Below are 20,416 nucleotides of genomic sequence, written 5' to 3'. Positions count from 1 at the left end.
CTCTCCTGTACCCACCCTATAAACTCTTTCCTGTACCCACCCTATAAACTCTCTCCTGTACCCACCCTATAAACTCTTTCCTGTACCCACCCTATAAACTCTTTTCTGTACCCACCCTATAAACTCTTTCCTGTATCCACCCTATAAACTCTTTCCGAATGAAATGTTATTGTCTATTAAGCTTTCAAACATTTCTTGAGCTTTGTATCTTTTCAATAAGTTCTAAACTTTTAAAAATTATTTGTAAATATGTTTTTAAATGACCATTTTTATTGCACTAACTTTATCAGCTATTACGCAGGGATACTCTGGCGCTCGAACAAATGAAAGTTTTTCGTTGCGAATCTTTGTCATATTTATAAAAATTTTAAAAACGTCCAGAACGCTTGCCACTTTTGTCTTTCGACATTGATGCATTTATATCATACTTTCTCAAATCATTTTTCTATTTTGGTGTCTGCAAAGCCTTGCTATCATTCAACCAGTGTGGGATCAAGATATTTGATTCATCTTATCACGCAAATGATAGCCGAATGTAGCTAGTAGCCTAAGAAGATGTTTTGCATTTGAGTAGCGCTACGCTTGACTGCTTGGATAAGGCTTGCGCTCCTTCGTGTTTGTCTTATTTGTTAGCTATAATAGTAGTCTTACTGCTTGAGCCACATACTAAAGCGGCTGTGCGTGGAACGTAATGCCCATTGATTTTAGTTTCAATCATTCTGAGTGTAGTTCTTGTTAGGGAACTAGTTGAAGCTAGTAAGATAGTAACCTATCGAGTATCGTACGATCATCAAGGATTACAAACTTTTACATAATGTGATGTGAGTAGAAGGATTAAATCAAACATATCTCTTTTCATATGTTGAATTATAGCGTGTTAGAATCGTAGCTTTTCATAAACTTGACTTACCTAACTTGAGGTTACTGAAATGTAGCATTGTTTTGACAGGTGAGTCAGCTATGCAGGTAAACACACTTTTGCATGCCATTCTAGGTTATTCTTCTATTCCTTTTAGCAACAACTTCTTGTGTCTTCTTCAACAGTTTTGCATACAATTAGAAGAACCGGGTAGTTCTCATCTGGAGATAGGTTTCTTGAGTGTCTTAACATAAGTTGATAAGACAAATTCTTTTCACTTCTCGAGTGAGTGCATAGGACAACACTTGGCATTCAGAAACATTTGAGAGACGGGCAAATGGTTTAGTCATTAACTTCATGGAGTGAGCGTTATTTGTCAATTAAAAATGGCATAGATCTGTAGCAGTTTTGTAGTTAAAAGTTTACTGTAGTATCTTCTAGCTTGTTAGTTAGGAAGACTCATAGAGCGGCAAGCTTACGTGACAGAATTGTATTATCTGTATCCATCATATCTACACCATAGTTGTAATTGAATTGTTTCACCATCTTTTGGAAAATTGTTGGCATCACTCATGGGACAATGCAGACTAACTGTAGACTACATGTAGGCCTTTGAACTTGCCCATATAGTACCGGTATGCTGTCATGCTAGGACATTGTGAAACTGGAAACAATATTGTCAACAATACTTGAAATCTGAGTTGCAATTATTTGGCATTGTATCACGGATGAGTTTATAGGATCAAATCACTTTTTACTAAAATCTAGTAGACCTACATATATGACAACTAGTCTGCCCTAGCCACGATGTAGACCTACATATATGACAACTAGTCTGCCTTAGCCACGATGTAGACCTACATATATGACAACTAGTCTGCTCTAGCCACGATGTAGACCTACATATATGACAACTAGTCTGCCCTAGCCACGATGTAGACCTACATATATGACAACTAGTCTGCCTTAGCCACGATGTAGACCTACATATATGACAACTAGTCTGCTCTAGCCACGATGTAGACCTACATATATGACAACTAGTCTGCCCTAGCCACGATGTAGACCTACACATATGACAACTAATCTGCCCTAGCCACGATGTAGACCTACATATATGACAACTAGTCTGCCCTAGCCACGATGTAGACCTACATATATGACAACTAGTCTGCCCTAGCTACGATGTAGACCTACATATATGACAACTAGTCTGCCTTAGCCACGATGCAGACCTACATATATGACAACTAGTCTGCCCTAGCCACGATGTAGACCTACAGTGGTGATACAAATTATGGAACCGCCTCTAGTTTTTGTTACAGAGCAATGAATTCTGAGTTGTGTTTGTTTTTTCTACAATCAAATTTTTACATAACTATAAAAATTATATATCATTTGAATCGTCACAATGTTGGCTTTTTGATAAACTTAAATTAAAACCACATCGTATTTTCTATAAAAATATTATTACAAGTTTCCTGAAAGCTGTCAGAGAGTTACTGTACAGTTGTCATTTCTATTAAACAGTGTCTGACCAAAAGTCATAAAATAACAGATTTATTTTCTTTGAAATGGTTTTTATTGTGAATTAACTTAAAGACAAGGTTTAGTAGTTTTGAAAAGAGCTGTTTTGGTCCTTAAGATGATCAATACTTGGTTGGCCAGCCTTTGTTGTCAATCACTGCTCGGCAGCGCCTTGGCTTACTATCTGTTAGCGTCTGAAGCTCTTCAGGTGTAACTATTCGATGCCAGAATTGCAAAATAATCTCCATCAATCTTCTTTTATTTGTTGGTTTGTCTTTAGTTACGAGATTGCCTACTCGGCTCCATAAATTTTCAATTGGGTTAATGTCTGAGTGACTGAGCAGGCCAAGTCAGAGTGTTAACGTTATTGTCAGCAAACCACTTCTTTACTCTTCTGGCTGTGTGGCTTGGAGCATTATTTTGCTGAAACAGCCACTCTCTATCAAACAGACTTCTAGCAGATGGTATCATCACACTTTGTAGTACTCCACAATGTTTTTCTGCATTCATCATACCATCAACAAAATGTAATCTACCAGGACCAGCAGCCTAGAAACAACCCCACATCATTACTGAGGTGGGATGTTTTATCGTAGGTAAAATACATTCTGGTTTAAACTCTTCACCAGGTCTCCTTCTTACATAATTGTTGCCAGAGTGAATTTGAACAGTAAATGTGCTCTCATCGCTGAATAATACTGCTCGCCAGTCTTCTGGTGACCAATTCACATGATCTTTTTCCCATTGTAGACGAGCCATTTTTTTGCCAAGATGATAACATATGTTTTCTACGAGCTTTACAGCCTCGTAAGCCATTATCTCGCAATTATTTGCAAACAGTTTATGGTGATAACTCTGTACCTGTTGATTCTTTTAACTCACTGGCTAACAGAGGACTGGTTAGATGTCTATCAACCAAAGAAAGTCTCACTAGGCGTCTGGTCACTCGATCTGTTACTAGCTTTTTCCTTCCCCTACCAGCCCTTTCTTCAACTTGACCAGGTTCCTTCTCTCTGCAGACTGTTGTAAATACACCTTTCTTAGAGCAATCTACCTCCCTTGCAATTTCCCTCTGCGATTTCCCTTGCTGATGAAGGTGAATTATTACAGCACGTTTTTCTTTCGTGAGATGTTGAGGCATGATGATGAAGTTATTAGAATGACTTTTACTGAGAGCAGAAGGACTTTTCAATACTATTTGGGTTACATTGCATAATGCACAACGTCTCACTCAATGCAATTGTTGTCTTAGATGATTGTTAAACTGAGCAGATCAAAGAATTTTGAAATTCTAGACATCATTCACCAGACTACTGTTTTTCAAAAAAGTGACTTGTTATGAGACACCCTGACTAGTTGCACTTTTAATAGCACTAGCAATGGAATTATGTTTTGATGCAGAAAAAAAAACAATGCAACAGCTGATAAAATTCCCTTTCTAATGATATATAACTTTTCATATCTGGACTGAATATAACTAATATGAGAGCCATTATAGCGCATTATTTACTAAAACTCAAAGGCGGTTCCATAATTTGTATCACCACTGTACATATATGATAACTAGTCTGCCCTAGCCACGATGTAGACCTACATATATGACAACTAGTCTGCCCTAGCCACGATGCTTGCAGTTAATGCTACCAACAAAACACTGCAAGATCGAAAAAGGTTATTTATTCGGCCAATAACATTTCTATATGTTAAAAAAGCTGATTACACTCAATAGTCTATGCTGGTACACTCATTAGTCTCTGTTGGTACACTCTGGCGTGCCAGACTAGCCCGGGTCTTGTGTGTGCTAGTGCTTTTGCCAATCCACCATTTACAGCCTTATGAGGCCTGGTCTGCTTTGATCTGTCTTAATGGCTGGCAACAAAATTCTTTTATTAGGGCGCAGCTGCCTCTTCTCACCATCTTACCTCGAGAGACGATAAGATACTCACATATAAGTGCTATAGTGTCACTTATACTTAGCGGCAGTAAATACAGCTGTGTAGATTCTTGCTCAATTAGACTGCTTGAAAGTTGTAGCGCAACCAGAATTGATCAGCCGCTCAGAAAAAGCATGTTCTGAGGAGAGGACTCGCTACAGATAACTGTTTAGATCTTTAAATATTTTCTATTCTCATTGCCAAACAGAGCTCACCTATTTATTTACATAACTGCTCATTTTTTTCATGTAGGTAATGATGTGTTTTATGGCTTATTACAAGTTGAAATCCAATGGCATACAGCGCAAGCCTCTTTATGGCTTGTCGTTGGTCTGGAGGCTTAATAGCTTTTCCTAGCTCCTTTAACTTCATTCAAATTAGATTTTGAACATGAATGTTTTATAATAAAACTATAGAGCCGTCAGCTCTAGCGGTTGCTTATATCAAAACATTCATTTTATTTCAAGCTTAAGAATTAAAATTTCAACTGAATAAAATCTAATATATCTATGAAAATAAGCTCTCTGTTTGTAAATTGTGACAATCAAAGTTGCTTTCTAGTACTAGCAGTAGCAGCCCACCGGCTAAACTATCTGTATCTGTGGTGCGTGAGTGAACTGAGATAACAGGCATGATATGTGTTGCCATAGCAACTAAATTGGTTTCAAATGGTCTTACAGCCATTCAACTGAGTAGTTGTATAGATAGTATTCCTTCCATTTCAATGAGGAAGGCTGTGAGAGGGTTAAAAGCCCAAAGGCAAAAAGTATCAATGAAAAAGTCAACCGTAATTTAATGTTCTTTTCAAGACTGGGCTCCTTCGAAGTGGTCAAAGGTTCTGTTCAGCCCTCAATCTATCCGACAGTTTCTCAAATTTTTAGATTTCTTTTCGTAAAAAATCTGTGAAGTTCATAAACGTTTTTATTTGATATCGCCATGTTTTGTGATTATCTTCACTGTTGACTCATTTTCTTTGTTTTTCTCTAAATATGTACAAACAAACGATTAATGAGTCGCTGATGGCAAGTGTATTATCTGGCTGTGCAAAAATCTCCAGAGCAAGTTGACTACCATCAATGAAGTCACAAAGTAGTTCCTCGACTAACCACGATTGTATTCTATACTCACCAGTCAGTCAACTAAAACCTGGTACCCATATCGATTGCGAGACCACGGCGGTAATCTTGTGCAGCAAAATGCTTGCGACACTAGGCTCAGCGGCTTCTTTTCACATAAAGCTGCATCGCTAATAACCACATAAATAATGTTCGCTCGCCATGCCGTTTCGATAATGCTGACTTTCACCTGTACAGTGGGTTACCGCCGGCGTTACTCGGCGGTAGGCGAGGTGAAAACCTACCGCGGTACCCGGCGGTAGGCTCACATTTCTCCACTGATAGCCCGCGGTGCTGTCGCCGGTGCTTTGTGGCCACGGAACCAGGCTTTAGAAGCGCCTCCCCTTCTTTTGCTATTATACCGAAGCTATATTTATTACGATTGCATTGAGCATATTTACTCATAGCATAGCTGAGGATCAATAGCTCCATTGTTGCAGTTGCTATCCTAAACAGGTTCTGTTTACATCATTTGAAAATATTTAGCATCCAAGATTGCTTTAACAAGCTTCCAGTGCAGTGCAATAAAAGCTTGAAATCGAAAAAGCAGTCCTATCCCACTAAAGAGCAATAATTTAATAATAATAACTAGAATGGAGAACAGAGCCGAAGCAATTGTGTCTCATTAGAATTGCACCTTCGCTCCTCGCAGGGGCTTCCCAAGCAGTTTAAAAGAGTAGATAAAAGGTACTTGAAGAGTGACCACTTTATGAACATACATGTACTAGATGTGCTACCCGGTGTTGCCTAGGTAATAAAGAAGTCTTTGGACAAAAAATGGATTTGTATTTACCATATAACAACATTTCCCATTCTAACTTTCAAACTAAATATCATGAGAGAAGTGTTTTGTGTAGTTGAAATAAATTAAGAGAAAAACCAAAATAACTGTAAAGGTTTTAAAACTTTGTCAAACAACTGTAACTTTCAAGCTATAAGTCTGGTACATTGCCAGGCTAGCTAATAAGCGCTAGGCTTCTAAAGATAGTACACCATAACATTGCGTCAGCATTGTCCAGCTACACAATTTTAATGATAGCTATACCCTAGGAAACTTATGTATTCGCCTCATCTAACTTTCGCGTTTTCGCCGAGTCATCTTCTCGCGAAAATTTCATGTGCGAACTAAACTATCATAAAGAACGAGCGAAAACATGAAATTAAATAGCTTTGTTCATTGATAGTCCAAGAAACAAATGGCAGCAAGCGATCAAATTGCATTATCGACCTCGCCCACGCCATTTTACCTGCGGTTCACAATTACAAACTAGTCCCAAATAGAAATTTTTTCCTTATCGGTAAACCAGGCCCGTATTCCCTGGGGCGGCTGGCCGGCTGAGCCCTCCCAACTTTTTAGGAACTTTCCGCGGCTAAGTACAGTCAAACTCGGATAATTCGCCCTCGGATAAAATGTAACATTTCATCTCAAACACAAGGTTAACTAGAACGGATTTGTTTGGTCCGCTCCCACGCATTGATAAATTGCTTCAGATAACTCGACCTCAACATCATTTCATCGAAAAGTTATTTGCCCAATGGCTATGGAGACGGTTTTTATCGCTGTATAATATCACTTTATTCGAAGGCATAGGGACAAACATCAACTTTTAGTAGTTCTTAGGCGTCATTATTATCATCATCAGTGGCAAAATATTCTTGTTAACGACCTTTATAAAGGTTTGCAAAATATCAAGTTTTACCAAAACATCTGCTTGGCCATGTCCCATTGAAAGCGTGGAAACCTCCGTATGAACTTAAAATAAAATTGGCAAAATTCATCTTTGTTAAAACGCTCAAAAGAAAAAGGTGTCTTTTTTCTAAGCACTTTAACTGCGGTCAAGCTTTTCCTATTTTATTTTAAAAAACGTCTCGTCAGCCACATCACCTAAAACAAAACAAATCTCAAAAAATAGAAAAATGTTGGTACTTTCCGATAAAAATTTTTAAAACTTCACACGAGAGGCCCGGCTGAGGCCCTACATAGGAAGAACTTTTTGGGAGCTTAGGCTACACCGGCCCCCTCAACACCCCCAGGTGTTCATAACTAGTCGCCTAACATTAGCCGCCCCAACTTGCAACCAATGAATACAGGCCTGCAGTGAACTGAACCTGAGGAATCTAATTATGTTTGTTCCGCTGCATTTATTTTCACATCATTATATTTCCGCACTCATCAGAGCTGCGAAATTAAGTTGCTGCGAAATTTTACTCTGTATGCTACTCACGAAACTAAATACTAGCGAAATATAAGAGTTCTAGGGTAACTGGAGGGACACACACATACTTTCACATTTATATATATAGATAGAAGAAGGTATATGATATACTGTACGTATACAGTACGTCTACTGTATGTATACTGTACGCATAAGGTACATATACTGTACGTATACTGTTTGTCTACTGTACACATACGGTACATATACTGTACGTATACTGTACGCATACAGTACGTCTATTGTATGTATACTGTATGTGTACTGTACGTATACTGCACGTATACTATACTGTACATATACTGTACGTATACTGCATGTATAATGTACGTATACTGCACATATACTGCACGTATACTGTACGTATACTGTACGTATACTGGGGGTCCTACCACACAAAGTTGTCGTCAGAATAGTCACTTTTAAAATCACTGTCGTCACTTTTAAAATCGCTGTCACCTTTTTCAAGTTGGTAACCAAAACATCCTCTTTCTTCACATTCGTTATTTTAATACAAGTATCAATTCTGGTGGCACTGGGTTGCGTTAAAAACCTGAAACTTGCTCAGTTTGAACTTCTGCTAACCAAAAGTATGGCTCAACCAGCGACCTTCACAAACTTATTAGTGATGTTTGGGAGCGTTGCTGATTACTCCGCGAAGAGTGACAGACGTCTTAGGCTTGTAGGGCTACATTTCTTGTACTGAAAATAGACTGAGATTGTCTTTAATAATCACTGTCAGTCACAGACTTGGAAACGATTTGCTGTCAATGTCGTGGCATTTCATTGCTGTTTACTTTAATTATTTGGCAGTCTATAAATGCTGGGCCAGATACTTCAAACCAAAACTAGTGAAGTTTCGTTTGAAGTGTTGATTTATGGACAAATAATAAGTTAGTAAAGGTACGGCTACACGTAACAAATTTTTCATTGGTTCTAACCAAAATCACGAAATGAATGAAACACACAGAGTTATTCTGTGCTGCTAGAATCGTGCTAGCGAGCACGATTCCAGCAGCTTATGCAATTAGTATAGTCCAAGAGACGTATAATGACACACAATAAAAGTATAAGTGCAATTCAACATAGTACACACGATGCAACTGCTTAGATTGCGTTATTGTATGTATTTATTGTTTGGACGCTATAGCTACAAATTGTTTATTTTTTAATTATATTTCCTTTTTAGCAGCAAAAGTTTTGTGGTAGAAAATGTTGCCATCTTTAGCGCAATCAAGTCGGTTGCATCGTATATACTATGGTGAATTTCCGTAATACTTTTCTTGCGTGTCGCATTATGTTCTCGGACTACATATAATTATATATCTTAAAATTTGCTAGAGTCGTGCTCGCTAACCAACAATAGCGCAACTTAAACAGTTACGTCATGTGTTCTATGTTGAATTGCTTTCGTACTTTTATTGTCTGTCGCAATACATGTATTAGACTATACTAATTGCTAAAGCTGCTAGAATCGTGCTCGCTAATAATTTGTTTAATCTAGTTAATTAGTTAAAAGTGTTTGGAACTCGATAGGCATACACAGCTCAAATAATCCTGTGAATTTCGACCGAATAATTCTGCGTTTTTCGTGATTTTGGCAAGAACTCAGAACCAACGAAAAATTCGTTACGTGTAGCCGTACCTTTAGTAATCCTACTTACACAATCATCGTCACCTCGTCACCTACATCGATAAATGGTTGTCTCATCTGTCACTTTTTAAATATCCCTGTCGTCAGGTCATCAGAATCGTCACAAAACATGGGAGGACCCCCTATACTGTACGCATACTGTATGTATACTGCATGTATAATGTATGTATACTGTATTTATATGTACATATGCATGATATTAACATGTAAACTAGCCATTGGTCAGTCAACTTCAGCTGGTTACATATTAAGGGATCATTTTGACCAATAGTAGCTTATATTATTTTCTCTACTCATTTTTTATCTAGAATTGAATTGGTTGAGGAGCCAAGCAATATGTAGCCATGATATTAAGCAAACACATACCGGCATAAAAAAGACAATTTGATCACCATCTCCTGCAGCTTTATTGCAAAGGTCACAATTGCAACTGCACACAGGTCAAGGTCAAGCTACATGCGTAAATGTGTATCTGTAGGAACGAGGCATGTTTTTTCACATAAAAGCAAATTTCTTTTGTGGTATTACTCAACAGCATTCGAACTGAGCAGTTTTTATCACCTGAAATTTTGTATTTCAGACTCGCTGCAATGGTGCTTTGATCGGGAGTCTGCCTGTCTTTAAGAAACAGGTGACATTAACAGGTGCAGCTAAAGGGTGTAAAAGCTAAGTCAATGGCTGTAGTCAATGGCGCGAAGGGTCACTCTGCGATACGCTGCCATAATCCTCTGCGCCATATGCTTGATTTATGTGTTTCGCTGCAGGCGGTTCCCCGTTGATGGTAAGCTGCTGGCATCAGTTTCTTGCTTGTTGTTTTACTAGCATCTTACTTTAGGTTTATCGCTGCCATTCTAGCTGTTACGTAACATAAACATAAATACAAGTTGACAGATGCTGCTGTAAGAACTGCATTGCCAGGTCTAAAAGGAAAGACTTCTGTAGCAGTTTTTACTGCAAATAACCAGCTAAAAGTTCAAACTTTTTGTAAACTTGGTTTATAAACAGTTTGAACTGAAAGCACGCTTTGTGATTTCTACAGAAGCTATTTATATAATTTGTTCACTTTTAGTATAAAATTTATGAGTTGGTGCATTGTGAAGTACCTTGCGCTTACTATTATGGCACAAGGTCTTTCTCCAGGACTTTTCACACGTAGTTGTATGTATTTTCTCTGTATGTTCTCAAAATACTTTTGTGCTATATACTGAATGTTACAGGAAGAGCATCGAGCTGAATTCTGTGCTTTTCTATTTGTCCTCTCTATAGGTTTACAATGACCAAGTCCATACTTTTACAAAATTATTATTATACTTTGTTATCATAACCTGTTAGGATTCCTAAAATGATTCTTATGGCACTGATTTAGCTTTGCATGCAACATGATTTTTAATGATAGCAAACAAGCATACCAAAACTAGCAACAAAATGAATAGGCAACAATAATAATATACTCTAAGATACCATCATGGGCCACTGACTCTATGCAAATACATCTGACATGTAAATACAGGTAGTTGTCACTTGGCCAAGGCTATGGTCTAACAATTCTATAATTAGGTGATTCCTTTGTTACATGAACTCCCTTTGAGTCTCTTTAAACTATAGATATATATACCATAGGTTTATATATCTATGGTTTAAACCTACTATTTAAACTTTTCTGTACTTCTCTTTCTCTACTTTTTTTGGTTTTTAACAATAACTCTAAAATTTTGACAAGTAAATTATGTTTCTAATTTTTCCTTTCTCATGTAGCTTTTGTGAGTGTGTGTGTGTGTGTGTGCGTGCGTGCGTGCGTGCGCAGTGTGCGCGTGGTGTGTGCATGCGTGCGTGTGGTGTGTGCATGCGTGTGCGTGTGTGTGCGCGTGTGTGTGGTGTGTGTGTATGTGTGCGGGGCAAATATTAATCTACATTTAGTGCCATATACGCATAAAATCAATGTCACCACATACATGCGTAATACCTATACATTCCTAGACAGGTGTAATATCTATATATTCAAGGTTACTTTAATAGCTTTAATAAATATACTTTCGTTCTATTTTTATGTAGTTTTTTTAGCGATTTTTGCTAATTTTTTAATTTTGACATACAGTGGAACTTCGGTTCTCGAACGCTTCGGCTCTAGACAAACTCGATTTTTTACCAAACAATTTGAGATTTGTTCGTCTTGGATCTCGACCATAAATTCGGCTCTCGACCAAACCGGAACATGCGCGTTTGAATTAAACGTTTGGAACAGCTCCAGAAACAGCATTTTTATACGTTTAACGACGTTGTTATGAGTCACTTTCGCAAGGTTCTCAAAAGAGAGAGAAGTTTTGCGTCATCAATTCTTTACAAGAAAGAGCCATCTGGGAGGACATCGCTTTTACCGAAGAGATTTTCTAGAGACACAACTCCTCCAATCGAGTTACCCTATATTGTTTTGGAGGAGGATTCTCTTTCAAAGACGTGAAATAAATGTGCCATTGCTGTTTCTAATTTCTTTTTCACACGACTTTTAATGTAACTGATCTATTGCATTTTTTGCTGTTTCATTATCAATTTTTGCTATTTTTGGTATTGTATCGTAACTTTAATGCTTTTGGTGTTTTAAGAGCAAAGCATACGAAATGTTTGCTTTTTGCTTTCTTTTTTCATCATCATAGATAGAAAACCTTGTATCCAAGTTAAGTATGGTCTATATCAACTCGTTTTTATTTATAGTATGCAGTATACACTACAGTTTATGGTGTAAAATATTAAAAATACTTTACCAAAGTTGTTAAATCAACCTGGAACGGATTAAAACTTACATATATAAATCGTAATGGGAAAACCCGTTTTGGATCTCGAACAACTCGGTTTTCGACCAACCTTCTAAAACGAATTGTGTTCAAGAACCAATTCCACTGTAACCCTGAGTTTTCATTAAACGAGTCTATCATAAAATTACAACTACCTGTAATAAGAAAGCTGCAATGTTTCTGCACTTTTAGGTTTTTATTATCATCGTTTTATTATAAGGAAAACAAAAATACTTACAAAATGTAAACTTTTAAAAACTGATCAAAAACATTTGTGACAGGAATAGACACTACGTTTAGGTATATACACTATGTGTAGTTATAGACACTATGTGTAGTTATAGACACTATGTGTAGTTATAGACACTATGTGTAGGTATATACACTATGCGTAGTTATAGACACTATGTGTAGGTATAGACACTATGTGTAGGTATAGACACTATGTGTAGGTATAGACACTATGTGTAGGTATATACACTATGCGTAGTTATAGACACTATGTGTAGGTATAGACACTATGTGTAGGTATAGACACTATGTGTAGGTATAGACACTATGTGTAGGTATAGACACTATGTGTAGGTATAGACACTATGTGTAGGTATAGACACTATATGCAGGTATAGACACTGTGTGTAGGTATAGACACTATGTGTAGGTATAGACACTATGTGTAGGTATAGACACTATGTGTAGGTGTAGGCATTACAGTGACTAGCCAATTGGATTGCGTAGCTCTAGTGCTCTGCAAAAACTGGCTGGATTTAAACCATAACTGTCACGAACAACTTTTATTGTATTTACTAGGTAAATCAGACACGCTGATTCCGATTTTGTACTCAAAATAAAGATTAGTCCACTAACCTTCAAAGTCATTTAGGCTTTTTTAAAGCGTTTCAATATCCGTTTCGAAAACAACACAATCGGCATTACAAGCTCCGCCTATAAATATGTGACGAAACCTAGCTTTTTCAGAAACGGAAGTTAGGAAAGTTTAGTCCGATTTAGAATAATAGAGATGGGTGTCTTAAAACCCATTATTATCTAAATCCAGCCTGTAAAATAATTTCAGTTTTTTATGAAAGGGATATAAACTATTTAAAATTGCTCGCAGCTTGTTACATGACGTTTAAATGGGCTGGACGCCGAGAAAAACGAGCTCAAAAAGCGCGGTTTTATCACGAGCTAGTGTTGTTATCGCGCTTTTTAAATATGCAATGCTAAATAGCTCATCTACCTTTCAGAAAAGACTGATATTATTTTTAAAGCTGGATTTAGATATTAATAGATTTTAAAACACCCATCTCTATTATTCTAAATCGGTCTAAACATCTCTACGTAATTTATGTTCCTAAAAAGCTAGGTTACATCAAGTATTTATGGGCGGAGCTTGTTATGCCGATCGTGTTGTTTTCGAGACCGATATTAAAACGCTATAAAAAATCCTTTATTACTCTGAAAGTTAGTGGCCTAATCTTTATTTTGATTACAAAATCGGAATCAGCATGTCTGATTTACCTAGTAAATACGATAAAAGTTGTTCGTGGCAGTTATGGTTTAAGTTGCATTTGCTTGCCATTCTGCTTGCTCTTTGCACCTGATGATATAGATTATTGTAATAATTACCAGTGCTTTTTATGTATAGTCGTTTGTTTATAACTGGCGGTACTTAGTTGTATATTTATAACTGGTGGTATATAGTCATTTGTTTATGACTGGTGGTACATAGTCGTTTGTTTATAACTGGTGGTATATAGTCGTTTGTTTATAATTGGTGGCACATAATCAGTTGTTTATAACTGATGGTATATAGTCGTTGGTTTATAACTGGTAGTACATAGTCGTTTGTTTATAACAATAGTATATGGTCGCTTGTTTATAACTGGTGGTACATAGTCATTTGTTTATGACTGGTGGTACATAGTCGTTTGTTTATAACTGGTGGTATATAGTCGTTTGTTTATAACTGGTGGCACATAGTCAGTTGTTTATAACTGATGGTATATAGTCGTTGGTTTGTAACTGGTAGTACATAGTCGTTTGTTTATGACAATAGTATATGGTCGCTTGTTTATAACTGGTAGTACATAGTCGTTTGTTTATAACAATAGTATATGGTCGCTTGTTTATAACTGATGGTACATAGTCGTTTGTTTATAACTGGTGATAAAGTTCAAATTCAAAATAGCTCTAGATTATCAAATTGGGAGAAACTTGTAGTTCCAACTTGTATTGAAATACAGCATTATTTTAGGTAATACGAAGGATGGAAAGTTACATATCGCGCCTATTATGTTGGCAACTGACTGTGAAATATTTCATCTTCTCACAATGTTTTTTAATGGTGAGTAGAAAATGTGGTTGATAAGCTTACAAACATGTTACAGTTGACATGTTTATTATTATGTTCTTATTTATAGCCCGGAGAACACATCACTCGTAACATGTCTATCATTATAGGGTACATGTTACAGTTGACATGTTTATTATTATGTTCTTATTTATAGCCCGGAGAACACATCACTCGTAATATGTCTATCATTATAGGGTACATGTTACAGTTGACATGTTTATTATTATGTTCTTATTTATAGCCCGGAGAACACATCACTCGTAACATGTCTATCATTATAGGGTACATGTTACAGTTGACATGTTTATTATATGTTTTTATTTATAGCCCGTGGAACACATCACTCGTAATATGTCTATCATTATAGGGTACATGTTACAGTTGACATGTTTATTATGTTCTTATTTATAGCCCGGAGAACACATCACTCTTAACATTTCTATCATTATAGGGTACGTCTGGCATGGATTTGAAAACTATACCCTACGAGATTTAAATGAACGAGAAAAGGAGTTCTTGTTCACTTTGCAACTAAATCTGAACCACAGCTGTGTAAAGAAGGTGCACCTATTCTACTACACTTTAGCAGATTTGGTGGTGAGTAACATGTATCCAGCTGACTGACTGTGTCGCATTTTATTTCACATTTTTTGTCTTTTTAAAAGAATTTCTGTAGTTTTCGCTGATTTTAATTACAATAAATAAGATTAGTATTTTCTTTGCACTTATTTACTTATTTTAATTTTCAGTTTAATTTCAATTATCATTTATTGCAGACAATCAATGAAAGCAATCTCACCAACCGTCACAAGTTAGTGCTTGTCCAGCACACCAGACTACTGCACATGTCAGACTTTTTTCTTTATGCTTCTAAGAACTTAGTTGATAGAACTGTTATAGCAGCTAACAGCGACATAGGTAAGTAAACATGGGTAAACTCTTTACGCTCTCCCTCTTTTTATTTGACCATAATTGTTTAAAGGTTGACTTGCAACAAAATTCACATTACCGTTATTTAATATGAAAAGATATGAAAAGATTCACCATGTCTTACTCTGTTGTGTTGTATGTGCAAAATATGTGGAAAGGTGATTACAAGCTCTTAAAAGCTCAAAAACGAACAGAAAATCGCAGCCACATGAGACCGCCGTAGTTTGAATTCCCTTTCCAAAACTGCTCAAATGTGATGTAGTTGTGAGAGATGGTTTCTGTTTACACTTTCTTGCAACCTTATTCATCGAAATGTTTTCACAAATATACTTCACGTATTCAATAAAACTATGTCTATTGTTCTTAAGCGTCTGTTTTTTCATCATTGTAATGCTGTCACATTTAGCACTGATATCTTATAATTTACCGTAAAAAATTGTTAAACTTTTTAACCTTAGCTCGAAGGAGTACATATCATTGTCTGATAATCATGACGAACCTGTTGGTCATCTGTGATAATCGAAAAGTGCTGCAAAAATTATTTGCGAAGTATTGGGTCACATGATCAAAGAACGACCTGACGATTGAATAATGCCGAAACGAAACTGTAAAGTAGCGAGCATCTATATTTGGTACGGGATCTTCGGTAAAACCCGAAGTGTTTGTCATAAACTAGTACTGCGATAAGTTTTATATTGAGCTTTGCATTGGCCTTTCAATTCACGTGAGAACATACGTGACAAGACGATAACCAAATGTCCTGGCTACGTCATCAAAATAAAAAGATTCCAATCTACAGCCGCTTTTCGTTTTTGAGCTTTTAAGAGCTTGTAATCACATTTCCACGTATTTGGCACTTACAACAAAACAGAGTAAGACATGTTGAATTTTTTGATACCAAATAGCTGTAAAGGGAATTTTGTTGCTAGTCAACCTTTAACTGCTTAGTCCCTATCTCTCTTTTTTTATGATAACTCTTTAGTTTTTTCCAACTTATTTTTAGTTCTTGGAGAAGGTCTTCAATTCTTAGATATAGACAAAATGAAAAGACAGAAGATCATGTACAGCCTCTCCCGATTCGAGACTGACTGTAACACAACGGCAAAACCTGTAAAAAATGCTTGCAGTCTCCATGGCTATGAAAAAGTTGGTGAGTTATTCTCATGTAATCTCAAAAGGCCTTTTCATGAAAAATTTAAAAAGGAAATTAATAAGAGTGTGTATACAACAGATCCGTTACTCACAGACAGTAAAAGGCTAAGAAAGACCACTGATCTTTCCAGTCCTCCCATATGAATCTCATAACCCTCTAGTTGAGAATACTGACTACTGAAACGTGGACATATGTTTTAGCTGTGTGTCTTCAGTTCACTTACTTAATCCCCTGCTTCAATAGCTTATTAGTCTAAACCTCTCTCTCTCTCTTTTGCTAGTTAGTTAAACCAAATTACTGTCTCATTCGATTATTATCTCAGTGACTTACTGGTTCATTAGAAGTGCTAAGAAGTACTTTGTATGATAATTTATCAACTTTATTACAGAAGGTACATGTATATCTGTTTTTAAATAATTGGTAGTTTTTAAGTCCCCTAAGTTGATTACTTACTTTTTTGTTTGCCTTCTTTGAATAGCTCTACCGTGCTATAGTAAAGGCTAATTATTCTTTTGCTTTAATCCTAAACGTAATAAAAACCAAAGGAGATACAGCAAACTCAGCATTTTGTAAGTTAGTGTCAATTAATGATTTTGCAGTAGCCGCTATCATACAGGCTTTAACTACTGCATGCATGAATATCCTTTCAATTTATAAACTCAGTTACCCATATTGCCTATGTTTCAGGGACCCATGACACGCACATATTCAGCCTTGGTTCTTCCCTCAACAATACCCTATTGCAGCAACTTGACTTTCCTATCAACATGAGATTTGCTGGCAACGGTTGGTTTGAGAATCATTTTCTTCATCTTTATTTTCATTGAAAGCTTGTTTTTGCGGTCTGGTTAGTCATCGATTAATTCTTTCACTAAAATTATCTCTAAATTTACCGTTCCTATCTTAAATGGCTTGCTAAGTAATTTTATGCTCGCTACTTTTGGTACTGTATTTTGCTAGAGCAAGTTGCGCGATGTATTTCTACCTAGTATAGGATAGTACAAGTTACACTATGTATCTTTACCTAGTATAGGATAGTACAAGTTACACCATGTATCTTTACCTAGTATAGGATAGTACAAGTTATACTATGTATCTTTACCTAGTATAGGATAGTACAAGTTATACTATGTACCTTTACCTAGTATAGGATAGTACAAGCTACACTATGTATCTTTACCTAGTATAGTACAAGTTATACCATGTATCTTTACCTAGTATAGGATAGTAGAAGTTATACCATGTATCTTTACCTAGTAAAGGATAGTACAAGTTACACTATGTATCTTTACCTAGTAAAGGATAGTACAAGTTACACCATGTATCTTTACCTAGTATAGGATAGTACAAGTTATACCATGTATCTTTACCTAGTAAAGGATAGTACAAGTTACACCATGTATCTTTACCTAGTAAAGGATAGTACAAGTTACACCATGTATCTTTACCTAGTAAAGGATAGTACAAGTTACACTATGTATCTTTACCTAGTATAGGATAGTACAAGTTACACTATGTATCTTTACCTAGTATAGGATAGTACAAGTTACACTATGTATCTTTACCTAGTATAGTATAGTACAAGTTACACCATGTATCTTTACCTAGTAAAGGATAATACAAGTTACACTATGTATCTTTACCTAGTATAGTATAGTACAAGTTATACTATGTATCTTTACCTAGTATAGGATAGTACAAGTTACACTATGTATCTTTACTTTGTATAGTACAAGTTACACTATGTATCTTTACCTAGTATAGGATAGTAGAAGTTATACCATGTATCTTTACCTAGTAAAGGATAGTACAAGTTACACTATGTATCTTTACCTAGTAAAGGATAGTACAAGTTACACTATGTATCTTTACCTAGTATAGTATAGTACAAGTTACACTATGTATCTTTACCTAGTATAGGATAGTATAAGTTACACCATGTATCTTTACCTAGTATAGGATAGTATAAGTTACACCATGTATCTTTACCTAGCATAGGATAGTACAAGTTACACCATGTATCTTTACCTAGTATAGGTTAGTACAAGTTACACCATGTATCTTTGCCTAGTATAGGATAGTATAAGTTACACTATGTATCTTTACCTAGTATAGGTTAGTACAAGTTACACTATGTACCTTTACCTGGTATAGGTTAGTATAAGTTACACTATGTATCTTTACCTAGTATAGGATAGTACAAGTTACACCATGTATCTTTACCTAGTATAGGTTAGTACAAGTTACACCATGTATCTTTGCCTAGTATAGGTTAGTATAAGTTACACTATGTATCTTTACCTAGTATAGGCTAGTACAAGTTACACTATGTATCTTTATTAAGATCTTTACATCAGCGACTGACCATTGCTAAACTTACCTTACAGGGTTAATAAAAGTGATGAGAAAAACTTTCAACTTCATCGTGGAGAATCCTTGTCTAACAATCAAAACATATCACACTCATTGCTCACCAGTCGTCGCCTCGAGAGGGAACAGTTACTCTCTCCTCTCTCTCGGTTGGTCAAAGCATGATCTTTACCGCGCTGGTCGTGCTCGACCCACCTCTTTAGAGAAAATCCTCTGAACCTCGAAGTCACCGTATGCAATGCGTGCATAACTAGTGAACTCTAAATATATAGAGTGTATATCCATATACTCTACATCGCTCTACAGGCTATTATCACTTTGCTCAACTGTTTACATGTGGATACACAAAGGACTCGAAGGAGAGAATGTAAACATTATAAGACTGTTTGAATATATTTACTATTGTTGATGAGAAAAAGATTGCCACGTAAGCCAAAATTTTTATCTAAAACTAAGTGGCACTCTGTAGAATGGGAGTTTATACTTGTGTTTCTCAAAAGATCAGCGTATACTGTAGTTACATCTCCATTTTACTCTATTTTCTTGCATTGAGCAGTTCCATTTGAACGTTGGCCTGTTTCATAATAGTCATTTGTAATCTCTCCACAAATATTTTAGACTTCTACATATCTGAAATTAATATATATTAAACTACAATTCTAGTTTTAGAATGCGCATTATTTTGCTTTCTAGCAGTATCACAATATGAATTTGTCTTGGTTTATGGTGAGACAACTCTTACTTGATCTTCATTTATTTGTTCATTTAATCATGCTGTTGTAATTCAAATATTATTGTTCAAAGTTGCCAAAAAGTACAAGAACTCTCAGACATATACATAGGTAGACTAGCTATACTTTAGCCAGCAAATTGTTTAGCCTTATAGATTCAGATTAGCATAAACTTACAGACATCTATTACCCTTGGGCTACACGCATTTCATTGGCTCACACTACAACAATAATATTAGGGGCGATCAAAAGTCAGGGCCTTTTATGAGTAGTGAGTGTAAGGTTATACATGTAACTCTGTTTATGTTGCCCTCTAAAGCCTTGTGTAGTTTATAATCGGTAAAACATCTAGATCTCAACAGATAAATTAGTATATAATATTGGAACGTTCAAAATGTTTACAATTTTCTACAACTGCTTTTTTGAGGTATAGAGTAGTACGGTGTTAAATATGTTTATAACTTCTTACATGTATTCTTTTGAGGTATACAATACTACAGCATTTGAATATGTTTATAACTTCCTACATGTATTCTCTTGAGGCATATAATAGTACAGTGTTTGAATATGTTTATAACTTCCTACATGTATTCTCTTGAGGTATATAACACTACAGCGTTTGAATATGTTTATAACTTCCTACATGTATTCTCTTGAGGTATATAATAGTACAGCGTTTGAATATGTTTATAACTTCCTACATGTATTCTCTTGAGGTATATAACACAACAGCGTTTGAATATGTTTATAACTTCATATATGTATTCTCTTGAGGTATATAA

General features: G+C 36.0%; 1 protein-coding gene across 1 annotated transcript; it reads left to right on the top strand.

Annotated features, from left to right (window-relative positions):
• The first annotated feature begins 671 nt into the window (after positions 1-671).
• LOC137408539 (uncharacterized) lies at positions 672-19,706 on the top strand. Its single transcript, XM_068095101.1, has 8 exons — positions 672-821; positions 9,886-10,086; positions 14,352-14,441; positions 14,902-15,047; positions 15,227-15,368; positions 16,384-16,530; positions 17,221-17,319; positions 18,921-19,706. The coding sequence occupies exons 2-8, from the start codon at positions 9,993-9,995 to the stop codon at positions 19,118-19,120; spliced, it is 918 nt and encodes a 305-aa protein (XP_067951202.1). The 5' UTR covers positions 672-821; positions 9,886-9,992; the 3' UTR covers positions 19,121-19,706.
• Positions 19,707-20,416: the final 710 nt, after the last annotated feature.

The sequence above is a fragment of the Watersipora subatra genome, chromosome 11 (assembly GCF_963576615.1).
Source record: "Watersipora subatra chromosome 11, tzWatSuba1.1, whole genome shotgun sequence".
In the NCBI taxonomy this organism is placed as follows: domain Eukaryota; kingdom Metazoa; phylum Bryozoa; class Gymnolaemata; order Cheilostomatida; family Watersiporidae; genus Watersipora; species Watersipora subatra.
This window is presented reverse-complemented; position numbering and strand designations above follow the sequence as displayed.

What these genes read in the sequence shown, in the direction of transcription:
- LOC137408539 (XM_068095101.1), top strand. Translation starts at nt 9,993, where the DNA reads ATGGCGCGAAGGGTCACTCTGCGATACGCTGCCATAATCCTCTGCGCC. An exon ending in CAGGCGGTTCCCCGTTGATG is followed by an intron (nt 10,087 to 14,351) that starts GTAAGCTGCTGG and finishes GCATTATTTTAG; the next exon opens with GTAATACGAAGGATGGAAAG. An exon ending in AGCAGCTAACAGCGACATAG is followed by an intron (nt 15,369 to 16,383) that starts GTAAGTAAACAT and finishes ACTTATTTTTAG; the next exon opens with TTCTTGGAGAAGGTCTTCAA.